This window comes from Belonocnema kinseyi, chromosome 7, assembly GCF_010883055.1.
Source record: "Belonocnema kinseyi isolate 2016_QV_RU_SX_M_011 chromosome 7, B_treatae_v1, whole genome shotgun sequence".
In the NCBI taxonomy this organism is placed as follows: Eukaryota; Metazoa; Arthropoda; class Insecta; order Hymenoptera; family Cynipidae; genus Belonocnema; species Belonocnema kinseyi.
In genome coordinates, this window is record NC_046663.1 from 127,147,767 (window position 1) to 127,164,149 (window position 16,383).

At 34.7% G+C, this 16,383-nt stretch overlaps 1 protein-coding gene across 1 annotated transcript in view; it reads right to left on the reverse strand.

The window, feature by feature from the left end:
• LOC117176678 (zinc finger protein jing) overlaps positions 1–16,383 on the reverse strand; it is an 89,027-nt gene that overhangs the window by 3,826 nt on the left and 68,818 nt on the right. Inside the window, exons 6-8 of the mRNA XM_033366931.1 lie at positions 4,611–4,752; positions 4,055–4,185; positions 913–980 (exon numbers count right to left, since the gene is read on the reverse strand). Of these exons, the coding sequence (XP_033222822.1) occupies positions 913–980; positions 4,055–4,185; positions 4,611–4,752 (341 nt within the window). The remainder of the gene's footprint in view (positions 1–912; positions 981–4,054; positions 4,186–4,610; positions 4,753–16,383) is intronic.

A 16,383-nucleotide genomic window follows, 5' to 3' on the forward strand; every position in this document is an offset into this window, starting at 1 on the left:
GTTTTTTACATAAAAATATCTTTGCTGTTGGAGAATAATTTTAAATAACTGAATTTCCATGAACAATTCCAAAAGTTCTCCACTAGATTACACTAAGTCCTTACCAATAGCAAGGATAGCCCTAAAACGTAACTCATAACGTGACGCAACTTCTAATTCTAAAAATTAAACAGAATGAAGATGGTGCATGCAGGTATTTCATATGCAGTTTTTCAATTTTAAACTTTTTCCTATATGCACTGGAACCACGTTTTTATCCGCCGTCCGAGAACATAAACATTCAGTTATATCCTGCCGGGAGAGGATCCCACCAATGATGCTCAGCGAAGGGGAAATGGGCGCGCTGTGCGCTGGTCGGCTTGTTTGTCACGTGGTACAGCGAGGTGGTAGACACCAAGCGAATATAAATGTGATTTATGGCAGGGATATAAGCACGAGAGGATATAAGTGAGAGCGGATATAAACGCGGTTCCAGTGTCTGTAAATTAAATGGAAAACATCACGTAGTGTACAAGAGGGGTACAAATATTAACCTATTTGACTAAACTTTGAAACGGATAATTTTTTGATCGTTGAAACAATATCCGTTGGTGAGAAAATGAACTTTCAAACCAAATTTCCCGTTGGGGCTCTTTTATTGATAATAATAGGCTTAGTTGTAAAGTGTAAGCACGCTACAAGTTACATCGTTACGTTACATCGTTACTTTATAATCTTTGTTCAATCTAAAAATATTTTTAAAAAGAAACTGTAAAAAATTATAAATAATGAAAACAATTACTGTGCACGAGATAGAAATATTTATTCAACCTTTTTTTTATTCAATTTTAGATACGAAAACAATATTTGACTTTTTGGTATTTAACTTCTTCCTCACAATTCAGATGTAAAATATTTTCTTATGATACTCACATGCCTTGGGGGTACCATCGTAAGAGGAATTTAGTTTTTCCGTCTGCCTCCACTCTTCTTGCTACAACCTGCGGCATAAAGAAAATATGAAACATTATATGGACAATAAAAAAGTATAAAATGAATGGCAGAATTATTTGTAACCTTTATTGTTTAATAATTGACAGTTACAATATCTGTTTTAAATTATTAGCCGTTTCGTGAAATGCGCAAGCACTTTAAGATCTTTGATAGTTTAGTATAATAGACCAGAGCTTTACTACTTGTCTAGTCATTCTAGCACTTTCATAAAAAGACTACCCTGCTATAGAACAAATAGTGTGAATTAGTTCAATGAATATAATTTTAAGAAGTCATGACTTAACTGTAAATTTTAATCATTTAAAAAATATTATTTTTGCTTAAAAACAAGGGAGCATTTTTAGGAAACAGGCATAAAGATTCTGTATAAAATAAATTTTCTCGACAGTGTTACGAGCGCATGAATCTCACCCCTTATCCCCACTACTACCCTTGAGCCACACGTGCCTCTAGCATACGTGGGCCCTAGTTTGGTGTCCAGGCCCGGCGCGTATTGAGACATCTTCTAGTCTTAACATCAAAGACGTGGGAAATTTTTGTCAGCGCTTCAATTTTCAATATAAAATGCATAATCATTATTTACCACGTAACATTTTGGCGATCCTGCCAGAATAAACTTTTCAAGCCCTTGTATTCTACGGAATGAGCAAAGATAATATCTTGTAAAAGTTGAGGCATAAAGATGAATCTTATTTTTAAAAAACTGATAATTCCTGATAAGAAGAGAAGGAAGTCTACGTTCATCCAATCGACTGATCGAAAAGAAGGAGCACAGTTGTAAGGATTAATTTATTAAATTAAGAAATTAAAATGTTGCTCACTACGGGGAGGGCTTTTTAAGACAGAAGCGAGAAGATAAAGTTTCGGTCAATCAAGATAAAACCGGCGAAGTGAAGTTTAGGAACCAAAATAGGATTGTCGGTATACTCCTGGTGCTCCACAACACTGCCACATTTAAGAAAAACAAAACTGAATCGAAACTTCATGTGTAATTGCAGTGGAGCGATTGAATGAAACCAGATTATAAAGGACAAAGTCCAAAATAACACAATTATACGCGAACGCAATCACACTCTTGACACTCGAAACAAACAACGATAAAAGCACACATACTACACTGGCATTACAGCAATTTGTCAGGAAGGAATTGCAGAGGATTAGGAAACGGACTGAGGTCACAACCCCAAATAACGACGCCACATCGGTCGACGAAATCAAATTTACCCTTACAGGAGCAACTATGACTAAAAATAGTTCTATTAATGGAGCCTGTCTTCTTACCCAAATGACTACGAAACAGATGCTGAAAAAAATTCTTTCAGAAATCAGCTCACTAACAGTGAATATGGGAAAGCTCCCTGACTAAAATACGAAAAGATTCAGAGAGATAGCTAGAATAGGACGGAAAACGGGAATGAAAGGAGAAAGAGAGGGACCATGAAGGAATCTTAACATACGACAAAGAAGATGCTGCGAGTTTGAATAAACAAAAGTTGCTTGACACAGAGTCATAGTAGCACGAGAGAAAAAACAAGACAGAATCAACTCACACGCTTATGAATGATCAAGAGGGGGCTAAGCTTAATGTGTATGGCAGTAAAAAAAGAAACGCACGTGAGTCTGTGAACATCCATAGAAGCGAGATTGTGATAATGGACAGGAAACGTGCATGCATTGTCGCACAGCTGCAGGAGAAAGTCCACAATAGCGACAATATTCCGACTCGTGTCGATATCAGGGCAATTAATTTCCTAAATGGTCAAGACGATGCCAGACTTGAAGACTTCGTCAGGAAAGTCCAAAGAATTAGGCAGCAGTGCCGTGAAACAGATCTACCGCTAGACTTTATATTGGCGAAGAAAATTCAACAATCAGCCGAAAGGGCAATCCGCTTAAACGAGATTTATACCTGCGAGGATTTATATGAAGGTCTACGGGAATACTTGAAATAATTGGGTTGAGTTAACCATTTAAGGAGGAACCATCGCTATTGCCGAGATCAGTCGACTACGTAGTCATAATACCTACACTCGTATGACTTACTTTGTTGAAATCTGGCAGAACATAGTTACTGAGATGGAACTTGGTTAAAAGTGAGTAAACCAAAATTATAGACACGTGAATCTCAATATAAACCTAAGAGGGAATTCTTACCAGAAAATACACAAGGGAGCGTTCAAGTAATACGTAACGCACCTAGGAGCTGGAGGGGGGGGGGGTTGTCTGTAGTGCAGCGCTTATATTACAGTTACTTACATTTACTATAGAAAAACAGTTGTGTGGGGGAGGGGGGTGCCAGGGAAACGCGTTACGCAATACTTGAGCGCTCTCCAATCCACATTTCAAGCAAATACCAGCTATCCGAATGCACATAAGCTGCCACAAGGGTGGAAAAATGGGACATTCGGTAGTCCCCACTGTACAATCGAGGCCTGTCATCGTGGTATCATTGACTTCGAGAGTCGAACTATATTCGTGATCGAATTCTCGGCTCCGACCGAAAACAACATCACAGTCAATGAGAAAGAAAAGGGGGATAAGGCGAATGTATCCAAAATATTCTTCTAAAATGATTTTCCTTGTAATCAGTGCTCTCAGATGTCGCTCCATGTTCTCTAGGTACGTGGGGGTTCAGTCGACCCGTTATTGTGATTCCATAGTTCTCAGTGGTCACCCATCTCATGGCCGTGAAGCGTGATCATAGGTGTGATTTACCGCAATTTTACTGGGAGCCAGATTTATTTTCCTGTAAGACAGTCGCACTCAAGGGGACTTCGCAGTGGTTGTTTAGCCAAATTTTTATTTATATATAAACTCATTCTCATATATCGTTTAAATATGATCCGTGTATAAAATAAATATGAAATGAACATTATTTATATACAACTTTCTCACCTGGGCATACATATAAATATATAAAAATTACATGAAGATAAAATGTAAATAGATAAATACTGAATCTTTTAAATTCTTGAGGTTCAAGCTACGGATTCGGCGGTACTTCTAAAGTATGATTAAATACATTTTAAAGTTTAATAGCTATTTAGTATATTCTACTCACTTGACTAGTTATGGTCATTGCATTCCCTGGAGTTTCAGCCAGTCGTCCCTGTGTCCTAGACTTGGCCAATTCCAACAGTCTATGTTGAAGACCCTCCATTACCCCCGTGTCAAAATAATCGAATAGTCTCGCTGTAATTAAAAAAATTAGTCTACTTTTTTGTAACAAATATCAGCGGCGATTTAGAAAATGCATATCACTGTCCATTGATCATGGGACTAAACTTTGTAATAATCACGAACTGCAAACTTGGGGAATTCGGTAAAATATATGTTTGAAATTTACTTCTTGCGATACTTCCTGAAGTATACATAAACATTTATATTTTTAATTGATTATCAACATCTAATAATTGAAGCTAGTATGAGAATAAGGTTCTTATTTTTTTTCAAACAATATTTACTTATGGATTATATGACAGCCTTTCAACTTGTACTCATCTGACAGATAATTCGACATCCTTTGTATTCGCCAGAATATCTTTTACTTTTAATTGGCTAAAAATAACTCTGAAAGCGAGACTGTTCAAAAATATTATGAAAGGAAGCGAACTTACCAGACCATGGTTGTCTTCTATATCTGAGGCGCTTGCCGTTTCTTCTGACAAGTTTTCCACCATTTTCGCAGCTACGCCTGCCACTACTGCTACTCGTTTCAGGTTGGTTAAAATGACCATTGACATGCCTCTCCAAAGCCGTCTGAAAAATTATTCATGTGCCCGATTAATTTCGGCTCCACGGCACCTTCCAGAGAGAGCAACTTCAAATCACAATCGGCAATATACTTGAATTTACAGATGTCTTGAAAAGGACATAAGAATTGATTTAAACAATGGTATTGACATTTATAACCATCAATTTGAAATTCTTTGTATATTGATGCATCCATTCATTATTAATCTTTTTTCAGTCATCGCTGCATATGAGATTATCCGCTAAGCTTATACACAGCCGATAGTCTCATACGCGGCGCTGTCAGCAAATAAAGAAATTATTGAATGTAGGTGACGTCACTATACTTTTCAACAGAAGTGATAAAACTAATGACCCATAAAAATACAATGAGGAAGCGATATTTGTCGACGATAGAGAATCTAGCCGAAGATTTTAACATGATTGAGCTGTCAGTGGAAAGTGTCTGTGACGCAAATGTTATTTAATTTATGCTCGGAAAATGATGAAAATACCATGGCGATGACAATGCCGTCAATCAACTTTGAGTTCACCACGATCAACGATACCAAAAATGTAAAATGAATCTACATAATGAGTACTTTCCACCACCCTGAGTGACCGAGATGAGTATGTGTAAAGAAGAGTACTGTAATTTTTAGTATATTTTTCAAAATCACTATTTCAGATAGCGAAAGTCAATAGTTGGCTAATGACTTACCTTTCATTCTTAATGAAGTATCACATTCTTATATTTTTCAAAATCACTATTTCAGATAGTGAAAGTCAATAGTTGGCTACTGACTTACCTTTCATTCTTAATGAAATATCACATTCTTAGTATTTTTCGATATTTTATCTACGAATTTATATGCTTGAACTAAAAAGTAAAAAGTATGCAAATAGTCAATACGACTAAGGTCGTATTATTCAATTATTCAAAACGAACTCAAGCTGAAAGACAAAAGTCCAATCGACTTATGCAAACTCAACGTTGATTTCGATGCAAAACAACGGTGACGGTTGAGACAAAAGGTATTTTCTTTCTTTGTACTATAGCCACAAGACAAGATATTCGTTTTCTTTTTCATATCAGTGCATAAGAACTTAACAGGTTGGGTAAATCCTTAAAAAATTTGAAAGGTAAAACACTTACATTATACTTTAAGATAAAATGACCTGGTAAATCAAACGGTGGTAGTACAAAGTTTATCGAGGCTCTTTCGCTCTTAACCGACACTGATGATTCAGGCAGAGTTTTGCACGTCATGGTGCGAACGTAAAATACATTACCCAGTAATACGAATCGAGAAAAGATACATGGAATCGGATACGTAGGACGAGATCCTTGAAGAAGTCGAGAGCTCTTAGTCGTGAACGAGAAATTGATTAGTCGATGTTAATTTACACTCATGGCAATCCGAATGGCCGAAGTATCCGTCAATATCGCAATACACAAGAATGAAACACCAGAGAAGATAGCATTTAACAATGACATTTACAGCTTTTATTATTTGTTTTCTGGGACCATTTTTTCTATTGGCGATTATATAAACTAGTGAAACTCAAATAACGAACCGAGATACCAATTTTCAAATAAATTTCAAATTTAGTACGCGACCTCTAGGAACTTTCATCCTCAGATATAGTCTGGTCGATTTACAATTGACAACGCTTCCAAGAGATTATATTTGTAATTAACTGATCTCACAGTGGCCCAAGAGGCCAAAAAGTGGCAAAAGTCAAGGCTATGATTCGAATATAACAAGTATGCAATTGATTCCATGCTTTCATAACGATTCATCATGATCAAAAGAGATATTTCGGGTTCCAACCTTGTACAAAACTATTCAGGTATATCACAGGTTCGACCAGTCTCCACGGCGGGTCGTTCGGACCAATTACAGGTATCGTAGAGAGTATACCTTAGAACAACATAACCTGATACTTCAGTTTCAAGTTAGCCCTGAAGAAGGGAACTGCAATGTTCACGAAACGACTGAAAATTCGTCTAACCTAGGCAAAATCAGAATATGCCTTCTTGTTTTGTTTTATCTTTTTTGAGTTCGCTAAAATGTTTTCAACATTTTTTAAAAAGTAATGTAAATTGATACAACTGTGAGTCCACACTAAAGATTCACTCGCCTGGCCTCTGGCTACTAATCCGCTCTTCATTCCTGTTATTATTATATTATGTTACATTATTACGCTTTTCTACCTAGGCACCTACACGCTAAACATTTATTAATTGGGAATTAAAGTGTCATTGTTCTGTTATTACTGTTAGGGTCAGTTTGTATTTCGAGTCACCAAAAAAAATTCAACTCGGCACGGTTTGTTGCACTCGCCATAAAAGCTTAACCTATTAACCTACAGGAGAACTTAAAGTAAAATGATCAGTTTTTCCCCAATTTTCAAAGCACTTTCTTTATGGTAAATCTTTGACCATTTTGCTTGCTTTTTTCCATGTTTATCCTGAGATATTTAAAGTACATTCTGCACAAATTTCACTTCACGCAAACTTAGATAAAGCGTGCAATAACACCGGAAGTATTGAAATTTTTGTAGAATTTTCCTTCTTGTAAAATTGTCACATAATATTTCCGAAATATGAGAAGTTGACATAATCCATTTTGAAATCTCGGAGAACAAATAACTTCAAGATCGAACAAATTGGTTCATAACTTCTTATGAAATATTAAAATTGAAAAAGAAATTGTATTTTTACGTGTTAACTTCCATAAGAGAAACAGTTGCTTTTACCGAGTTAAAAAATGACTACAACAAAAAAAACGCATATTCTGATATTGCCTAGGCCATACGAATTTCCAGTCCCCATGAATATTTAAACAGGCGCTTTTTTGGAATAATTCTATTACTCATACACGGTAAAAAAAAATTGAGCTGTGACAGGGATATTATTCCTTATTATAGCCAAACATTAGGCTAAAATCGAACGAAGGAATTTATAAAGATCCCTGAATCAGCGAAAATGAATATCCTTGACCATTTTCCATATACTAGGGATATCGTATAGTCAAACCCCTAATAAGTATAGCTATAATAGGGATATTAAGAATAGGTGTCTGAAGCAATTGTCGGAAGAGTGCCGGTGCATTATGGGAGCAACGAAATAAAATGGCGACGGTCTAATCGGGAGCAGTGACAGTTGAGATTTACTTTGGACAATTAAACGCTTTTTATCACTTAAAATGTGCGCAATTGTTAATATTAAATGGAGTTTATGATGCAGTAATAATAATTTACATTTGTTTCGATTGTAGGCGATAACTATATTGAAATATCAAGAAACGCGATAAAAACAACAAACTTGACCTTCAAATGCATTACACGGATTTCAGAGAAATTCATTTTCGCGATACGAGACGAAAAATTGACTACTGTAAGTTAATATATTTCTATAACAACTAAAATTTTTTTCTAATCTGAAGATAATACAATTATACATAATCTGTCGAAAATAATAAACTTTACAACTTAGCAATTTTGCCCAAATTCCTGATTTACGAGAACAATTTACATAAAGTAACTAAATGTGTAACTCTTCTAACTAAACGTTTTACCTAATCCAAGCGTACACTTTCTTTGAGTTTAATATATTCTCTATTCACTCGTTCGCCTCAAGAATTTTTTTTCCGTGTAGGTTTTCAGACTGTAAACAAGTTAAAAATGGATACGAATATGAATTTACAAAAAAAAACATACCTAATTATATGTAACATTTGCTATCAAAACTCAGGAAATTTTTGCAATGTAAAGTTCCCCGTCATCCCACGTTGTAATCAAGTTTTTAAGACGTCATTGCATTCATTGAGTAGTCTATTTTTAAATCTGTTGATACTTGCTGCTACATTTGCTTTTTGATCAAATAATATCCATATACTCGAGCACATAGCGTTCTGGGAGAGACGATCAAAACTTAACAAAAATTCAAGGTTTCATCTGATTTGCATTAACCCCCGTATATCGGAGTTTCTTGGATCGTTGAAACCAAATCTGACGTCCAAAATCTAGAACTCATAATGGCTGAGCCACTATAGCGGTACTTCATTATATTATTCTTTTATTTTCTTCCTGTTTACATTGATCAGACGTCGAGTTTACAAATATAACTCCATGGCGAATTAATCACGTAAACTTAGTTAAGAAGAAAGTACCTCAATGATCAGATTTTGTTCACATTTTTTAAATTGTCAGATATTGGCACTCGAAACATGCTCTCTTTATTCTTAGTTTTAATTTAGTTAGGCCATATTAATGTTCTGCTTAATTCTGCTGCAATAAATAGTCAAAACTTAATGAAATTGAAGAAAACGCCTACACTTAAAGGTTGTCTGAAAACGTCTGACAAATTTCAGATTGATCGCCAATCTCGTATTCAAGAAAAATGTTATTCAATGAAAAAATATTTGTAAATCGGAATGAAACTATAAGCGAATTAGCAACGTCGCACATCATTCGTGCAACGGAGGAATGCAACAATGCCAAGAAAGAATACATTTATTCATGAAAGCTTATCATATTATTAAATAATTACGGAAATGTGAAGGATCTCAAAAATCTGATGTTTCCAATAAGAAAAAAGTTATTCAGTTTTGAGGTTAGATTGTAAGCCAGCATGTTGAGTTCCTTCAGAAACAATTCTGTGGAGCTCATTACCTGCTTCCAACATACGCAATCTATTTTTGTACGTTTTTTCAGTCGCCAGTTTTCCTTTTCACTTAAACATCTTATCAATTTGCCAAAGTGTGTTTACACGCCTGCGGTGCAAACGGAAAATGTATCTTCTTCTCATTCTACCATGTTATGATGCCATGCCTCTATCCCAATCTAGATTTTCTCTGTTTCTCCGTTGGGTGGAAAATCTAGAGTGAGATAAATAAATGGCAACGTCACACGGTAGAATGAGAGGAAGATATGTTTTCCGTCTGCATGCGACAGGCGTGTCAATACACCATGAATACGAATTTCCTCTGAAGAGGCGCGGTGCTATTTCAAAATAAATTTCTCCATGGGAAAAAATCGACGAAGAGCGACCACGAACTGTCGCCAGGTGAAATACATTGGGTGCCATCTCCTAGTACTATTTGGTGATTACACTGATTTCACGACACATTTTCGACATCTGACACAACAACAGTGTTGCCACTTACGTAATACTCAATACGTATGCTTCAAAATCAATTCAATTTTAATGTTAAAAGAAAATTTATTTTGTTTAATTTTTAACTTATATGAACTTGAAACTTTTTAAACGTCAGGTCAGTTCACTTTGAATGAGAATATATGCATTTTTTTATGCATTTCACTTTCTTGAAATGACGGCTACTAACTGCAAAAAGTTTATCTTAGAAATAATCCAACTATATTTCGTAAATAATAGTGTCTTTGGAGTAAAAACATATTTCTGCGTACTACATATATTCTCTTCTGCAATTGAAAATACTTTATGCAGAGATTAATGACTTTTTTAAGGAGTTCCAAATTATGCCTCTCGTAAATTCACACTCAACTTCCGATTGAAGACCGGTCTCGGGGATGGCTCGCACTAGTCTTGGTCCATAAGCGGAGGACTCCAAGCGTAAGCAGTCCATAAACAGTCAGTGGCGTGGGAACGTGTGTGGTGTTTCACACATCGTTGGCAGTTAGTGAACACTGCCTCCCTTGCTCCGCACACCACCACATTCCAAAGCCATACGAGGCCAGCAGTTCTCGGGACACAGTAAATCGGTGGCCCTTATATCAGAAGTTAAGTGTATTTATAACATTAAAGTTTCGTTCGCCATATTGGCTCAGCTATTTTGAATTCTTGATTTTTTTACATCCTATTCGGCATCAGCGGTTATTGAAAAGAAAATGTGTTGGCCGCCATTTGAAATTTTTGGTTTTTGACGTCAGATTTGACATCAGCTATCCAAAAATTTTTCTGTGCCAAGTATTATGCACACCCATTAAAAAAAATAGTTTTAGCTGCCATATTGGCTCCATATAGAGAGATTATTGAAAATTCTCGAATTTTTGCCACTTCTTCGCCTCTCCTGGCCCTTGCGAATCTGCAGGAACCCCTACTGTAAAATATGATTATAAGAAGTTTCGATGTTTATTCCGTGTTTTTTTAAGTTTATGAAAATATAAGGATATAGATAATATTCGCGTATACATGAGATTAAATATTTGTATATCAAACAAATATTCAGAATTTTATAATATCATTAGAAGCTTATATTTTGAAATTTGTTTTCACCACAACTGCCGTTGACTGTGGAGAAATTATTTCAATTTACGTCTGTGGTAGCCTCACTTGTAATCTACCTGATATCGGTAAGGTTCCCTTTGTCTTCGTGGATGAAGCGATTATTATAGCATGCGGAAAGAAGTGCAAAGGAAAAATATGACTGTTTCAAAACAGTGTTTCATTTAATTATGTGCAGCTCGTACTTAGATCTTCCAAAAAGCTTTTACTTCTAAAGTACTTATCAGTTTTATGACAATGATATGTTAGTTCTTTTAATTCAATACCTTTATGACATACATTTCAATTTTTAAAAATCCAGAAATATAATTTATATGTGATACCCATTACTTTTCATCTTATATCGTAGATATGTACCATGTGAATTCAATTCTATCATTACACACCGATAAAAGTATAAGTTGAGGAAAAAGGAATATTATGTCGAGTTATTTGGGAATAAGTTGGTTTTATTCACCGCTTCTTAATCTTTTTTTTTCGATGCATATATTATTTTATAGTACACTGTTAAAAATAATATTAAATTTAATATACCCATGTGTATTAAAATTTATATATCAAGTATATGAAATCGTCATTAAAGGCGATTATATTAAATTTCATATACATTCATGTTAATCACTTACAAGAAAAATCAAATAATTCCATTTTTCATTAATCCAAAATAAGTTTAGCAGTAATTTTAGATTCTAAATAATAAAACAGGATACCTTCTTTCTGTTGATCAGAAATAAAATTAGATTTTAAGTCAAAAGGTTGAACTAAGAAAATAAATAACAGACCTAACCTACAACTAATTGTCTTCGCCTTAAATTTGGACCATTTAGAGCGAAATTAGGAAAAAGTTTTACCCGTACATTGCACTTTCATAATAATTAACAATTCAGTCAACGAATTCTTGATTATTAATTTAATTAAGAATATTTGACTAGATTTAAAGAAATTAAAGCACGTTGAGTTTTCACGCAAACTCCTATACTGACCTGTATATTAAATTTAATACATATGTATATTAAATTGACTACACCAATGTATGTTACATTTCAGTACTGGCAGTGCATATTTGCTTCACTCGCATGTATATTAAACCTCGTACAGATTTTTCTAACAGTGTACAATGTTGTATTAACGTAAAATATTTGGAATTGGAGACTTCTTTTGAAAAAGCCAAAATCAAGCTTAAACACCATTAGCTGATCAAATTATGAAATATACAACTTCTTAAAAAGAGTGTGAATACTTTGATCTATCTACAAATTGTACGTTTGTTTTTATGTCCTATAGCAGACATGCCCAACCTGGAGATATTCCCGCCAGCCACACATGTTTTACGCTTACCACTATTTCGGCTGGAGAGCGAGAGTGGCGGTACACACATGCCTAGATGCTCTCCTCTCCTATCCAAGCAGCACCACATATGCGAAATATCTGTTAGGGTGCTTGGGTCCACTAACTTTTCAATATAAATTTGTAATGGGGACTAGAATTTTTATTATTTTTTCTCACCATGTTTACATTTATTTTCAAATAATGTAATTCAAAGGAGAATTGTGCAAAGTATTTATTTTACATTATTCAATATTTTAATATTACAGCTGTGGTTGACTGATACTTTTGAAAGTTTAACATTATTGCTTTTGCACATTCAAAGTATTTACAACTGAATTTTTCGAATGAACTAATCTCAACAAAAACTTCTTGCAAACTTTCAACATTCTTCTCATCATCACTCACTTGTAAAACTTTCTCCTTTTTTACAGAATTCCTACAGTAAAATACACCTGAATGCTGTATAAAAAAATATCCTGCCTAAAAATATTACCTATCTTAATGATACGCAGGTAGTTGGACGGTGAAAACTTGAACATATCAACGTCGTAGGCTCAAATTCAATTTCGAATATTGTATTTAACACATATAATATTAATTTTTAGTAGAACATATCTGAATTTATTCATACGGAATAGGATTCAGATTTTTAAATTATATTTCATTTCTGTAACGTACATTTCTACCTTATGCGTGATGTTAATAAATTGTTATACTGCAAAAAGTATCACCCGACAATTATATACATCATACGCACAATGTAAAAAACGGTGATACTGAAATATTCAATAATGTACATTTGTACAAAAAAGAAAAACTTTGTACAATTCTCTTTTTAACTACATTTATTGTCAATAAATGTAAAAATACTATAATAAAATAATTAAATCCCTAGTCACTATTACAAATTTATATTGAAAAGTTAGTCGCCCCAAGCACCCTGTCAGATATTTCGTATCTGCGGTGCTGCTTGGGTCTGAGAGGAGAGCATTAAACACGCGTCTACCACCACTGTCGCTCTCCAGCCGAAATAATGGTAAGCGCAAAACATGTGTGGCTGGCGGGAATTTCTTCAGGTTGGGCATGTCTGCCCTACAGCGTGTTTAAAAAATTAAAGTGAATGATGACAAAAACTACACCCGTTATTTCTAATTATGGAAAAACAATATTATGCTCCAATGAAATAGAAGGATGCCGCATTGAAAAATTCAGAATATAAAACATTACATGTGCATGTTGCTTTACACCTATGCCGTAGTAAAATTCCTAAATCCTGTACGAAGTGAAATTTCAAAATATTAATTCCCGGAAGTGCGTGATTTTATATTTACAATTTCTACGTGATTTAAAGTCTCAGACTCTGTGATCTAAAAGCACAGAATTCGAGACCTGAGAACAAAGGGGCGTGGCGTAATGCCTGAAACTTTGAGACCTATGCTTTAAAAACAAGTGTTCCGAGACGTTGTTCTCGCGCCAAAGCGTAATAGAGTCAAGGAGTAGTGCCGTGAATTAATCTCCTGAAATTTCTCTCCGTGTGGAAAATAATAAAGTTGCTACTGAAGTGTGAAACTTCTCTGCTTGAAAACAATCTATTATTTTCTAAATAAATATTTTGAGTTTTAAACACAGAACTTTTATGTCGACAAACGATAATACACACATCTTCTGCTCAAATATTATTTTTTTCCTTGTTTTTTTTTTTAATTTCTGCATTTTGTAAAATAAAATGCATTCAACAGGTATATAAAAATAATTTAAATGAATGTAACGAAGAAAAAGTCTATGGGCTACTTCAGGCATGGCATATAATTGCCTTGGCTCATTGAGAGGTAATCGCGAACTTAATCATCAGGGTCGTGTGAACCATTTCCAATATGAATACATAATATTAATTATACGAATTTTGTATCAATACACATTTGCGTTATGCAGGGTGGCCCGTCACCTGTGGTACAAAAGGTAATGGTGAATAGATAACAAAAAATAAGACACAAATTCTTTATGCGGTTATTTTTTTATAAACTACAGAGCAACAAAGTTGCGTGTAGTCATCGCACGTAGTGCGAGTGCCACATTAGCTGGGATGCTGCCAAGCTCCCTGTCTACAATCGGCTGCCTCCCATGTTGTATCCACAAATGTCAAACTACAAGGGGCACTCACACTTAGAGATGGGACAAGCAGTACTTCGACTACTGCTTGCCCTCCAGCCGGACTCGAATTTTAAACTTCGGCTCCTGCTCCCACCGATCGCCGAAGGAAGCAGTAGACAGTAACTTCGGCCGGAGTTCTACTGCGCTTTTTATCCTACTGCAAACACCAGCATCAAGTACGTGAAGCCCTGAACCCTTTTCTTTCTGCGTCTTCTGACTTTTTTTCGAACGCTTTATTTACTTTTCCCATTGAGTACAGAATTCAATGTCAGCAATTCAATATTGAGAAAATGAGAATTGAAAAAAAATTTAATAACGAAATTATATTTACTTTTAATTAATTTGAATTTAATTTAAATTAATTTAAAAGAAAATCATAATCTTAACATTTTTAATTCACGAAATTATATTGACTGTTAATTCTCTAGGTGATTTGTAAATTAAATATAAATTATTTATTTTATTTAGATAATAGAATAACATACGAGAAATGAGTGTAGTGAATAACATGTTTATTTTCTAAACAATTATCTCAATGTTTTCCTCAAATTTATTTTTAATAGCGAATTAAGATTCACATACAACTCACAGGTGCGTATTTCTCTATTAGAACTGTGCTAAACATTACTGTGGGCATGTATTTTCAACAAAATAAATACATTTTTACCACCTTAGTAACCAACTAATAATTGTCTTACTTTATATTTCAATCAAAAAACAAAAGAGGAAATTTATTTTTTAAAATGTAAACCAAAATGACGAATTTTCAACAAATAAAGATTTTTGGCTCATGACAGAAATAAAATATTTTATAAATTGTTGAATCTTCAAGCCAAAAGATGAATTTGCCCTACAAAAATTAAATTTAAAAAATGTATATATGAATTCATCAAAAATTAATTTTCCACAAAACGGATACATTTTTATTGAAAAAAACATGAAATTTAAAACCAAGAAAATGTTGTTTTTTTAAACTAAAAAAGGACAACTTTTAAATAAAAAATCTGCCCGCTCCGCGGGAACATTCTCATCGCGCGCTACGCTCGCAAGTTTGAGCGCGCCTAGGACGCGCGACTGTTGGTTCTCGCGTTTCGCGCTCTATAATATATTTGTCTCGCGCTTCGCGCTCGATCTTTCTGCAGAGACTTTTTAAAACTAAAGATAAAAATATCGACAACAGTAATTTGATGATTGTGAATTCTCTTTTGTTAAAGCTCCTTCGGCTGTAACGAACACATTCTCATCACGTATCTCGTGCTTCCCACTCGAGTTTATCCCTGAAATTTGATATCATTCCCATAAATTTATATTATTATAGTTCGTAACTTGCATTGGTATTAAAACAGACGAAATTTCATTGTCCCGTTTAAAAAAATGTGAAATGTGCATTCTTTAAAAGAAATTGGTTATTCAACTTTTTATTGCAACTTTTGTCGATTTTCCATAAACTGAATTTGCTTATTTCGAATGTTTTCTTTATGATTCAAACTTTATTACACATACGGTCTACTGAGCAGCCTTACCGTTTTTTAACTTCCAAATAATGTATATATGTGACCGTCCGCGAAGAAAGAGACCTTACGAGCCAAAGCTGAATTTTACAGCACGGGCGATCGTACCCGAGTCCGCAAGCGGACATTTGAGTAGTGGGGGAGGCGTCATCGAAAAGCACTACCCCCACTTACCACTGCATCTTTAGGTGCGAGCCAGTGGAGCTCACGAACACAGCGCATAACAGCTGTATTGGTAAGTAGTGGGGCTGGATTTCGTAAGCCTCTCATTCGGCCTTCGACTACGTTTATCATGCCTATGTTTGCAGCTTAATAACAAAAAAGTAATCAACTTATAAAATTCTGATTTTTGCAAATGAAAGAGCAACTCAACAACTATCGATTGGTGTAAGA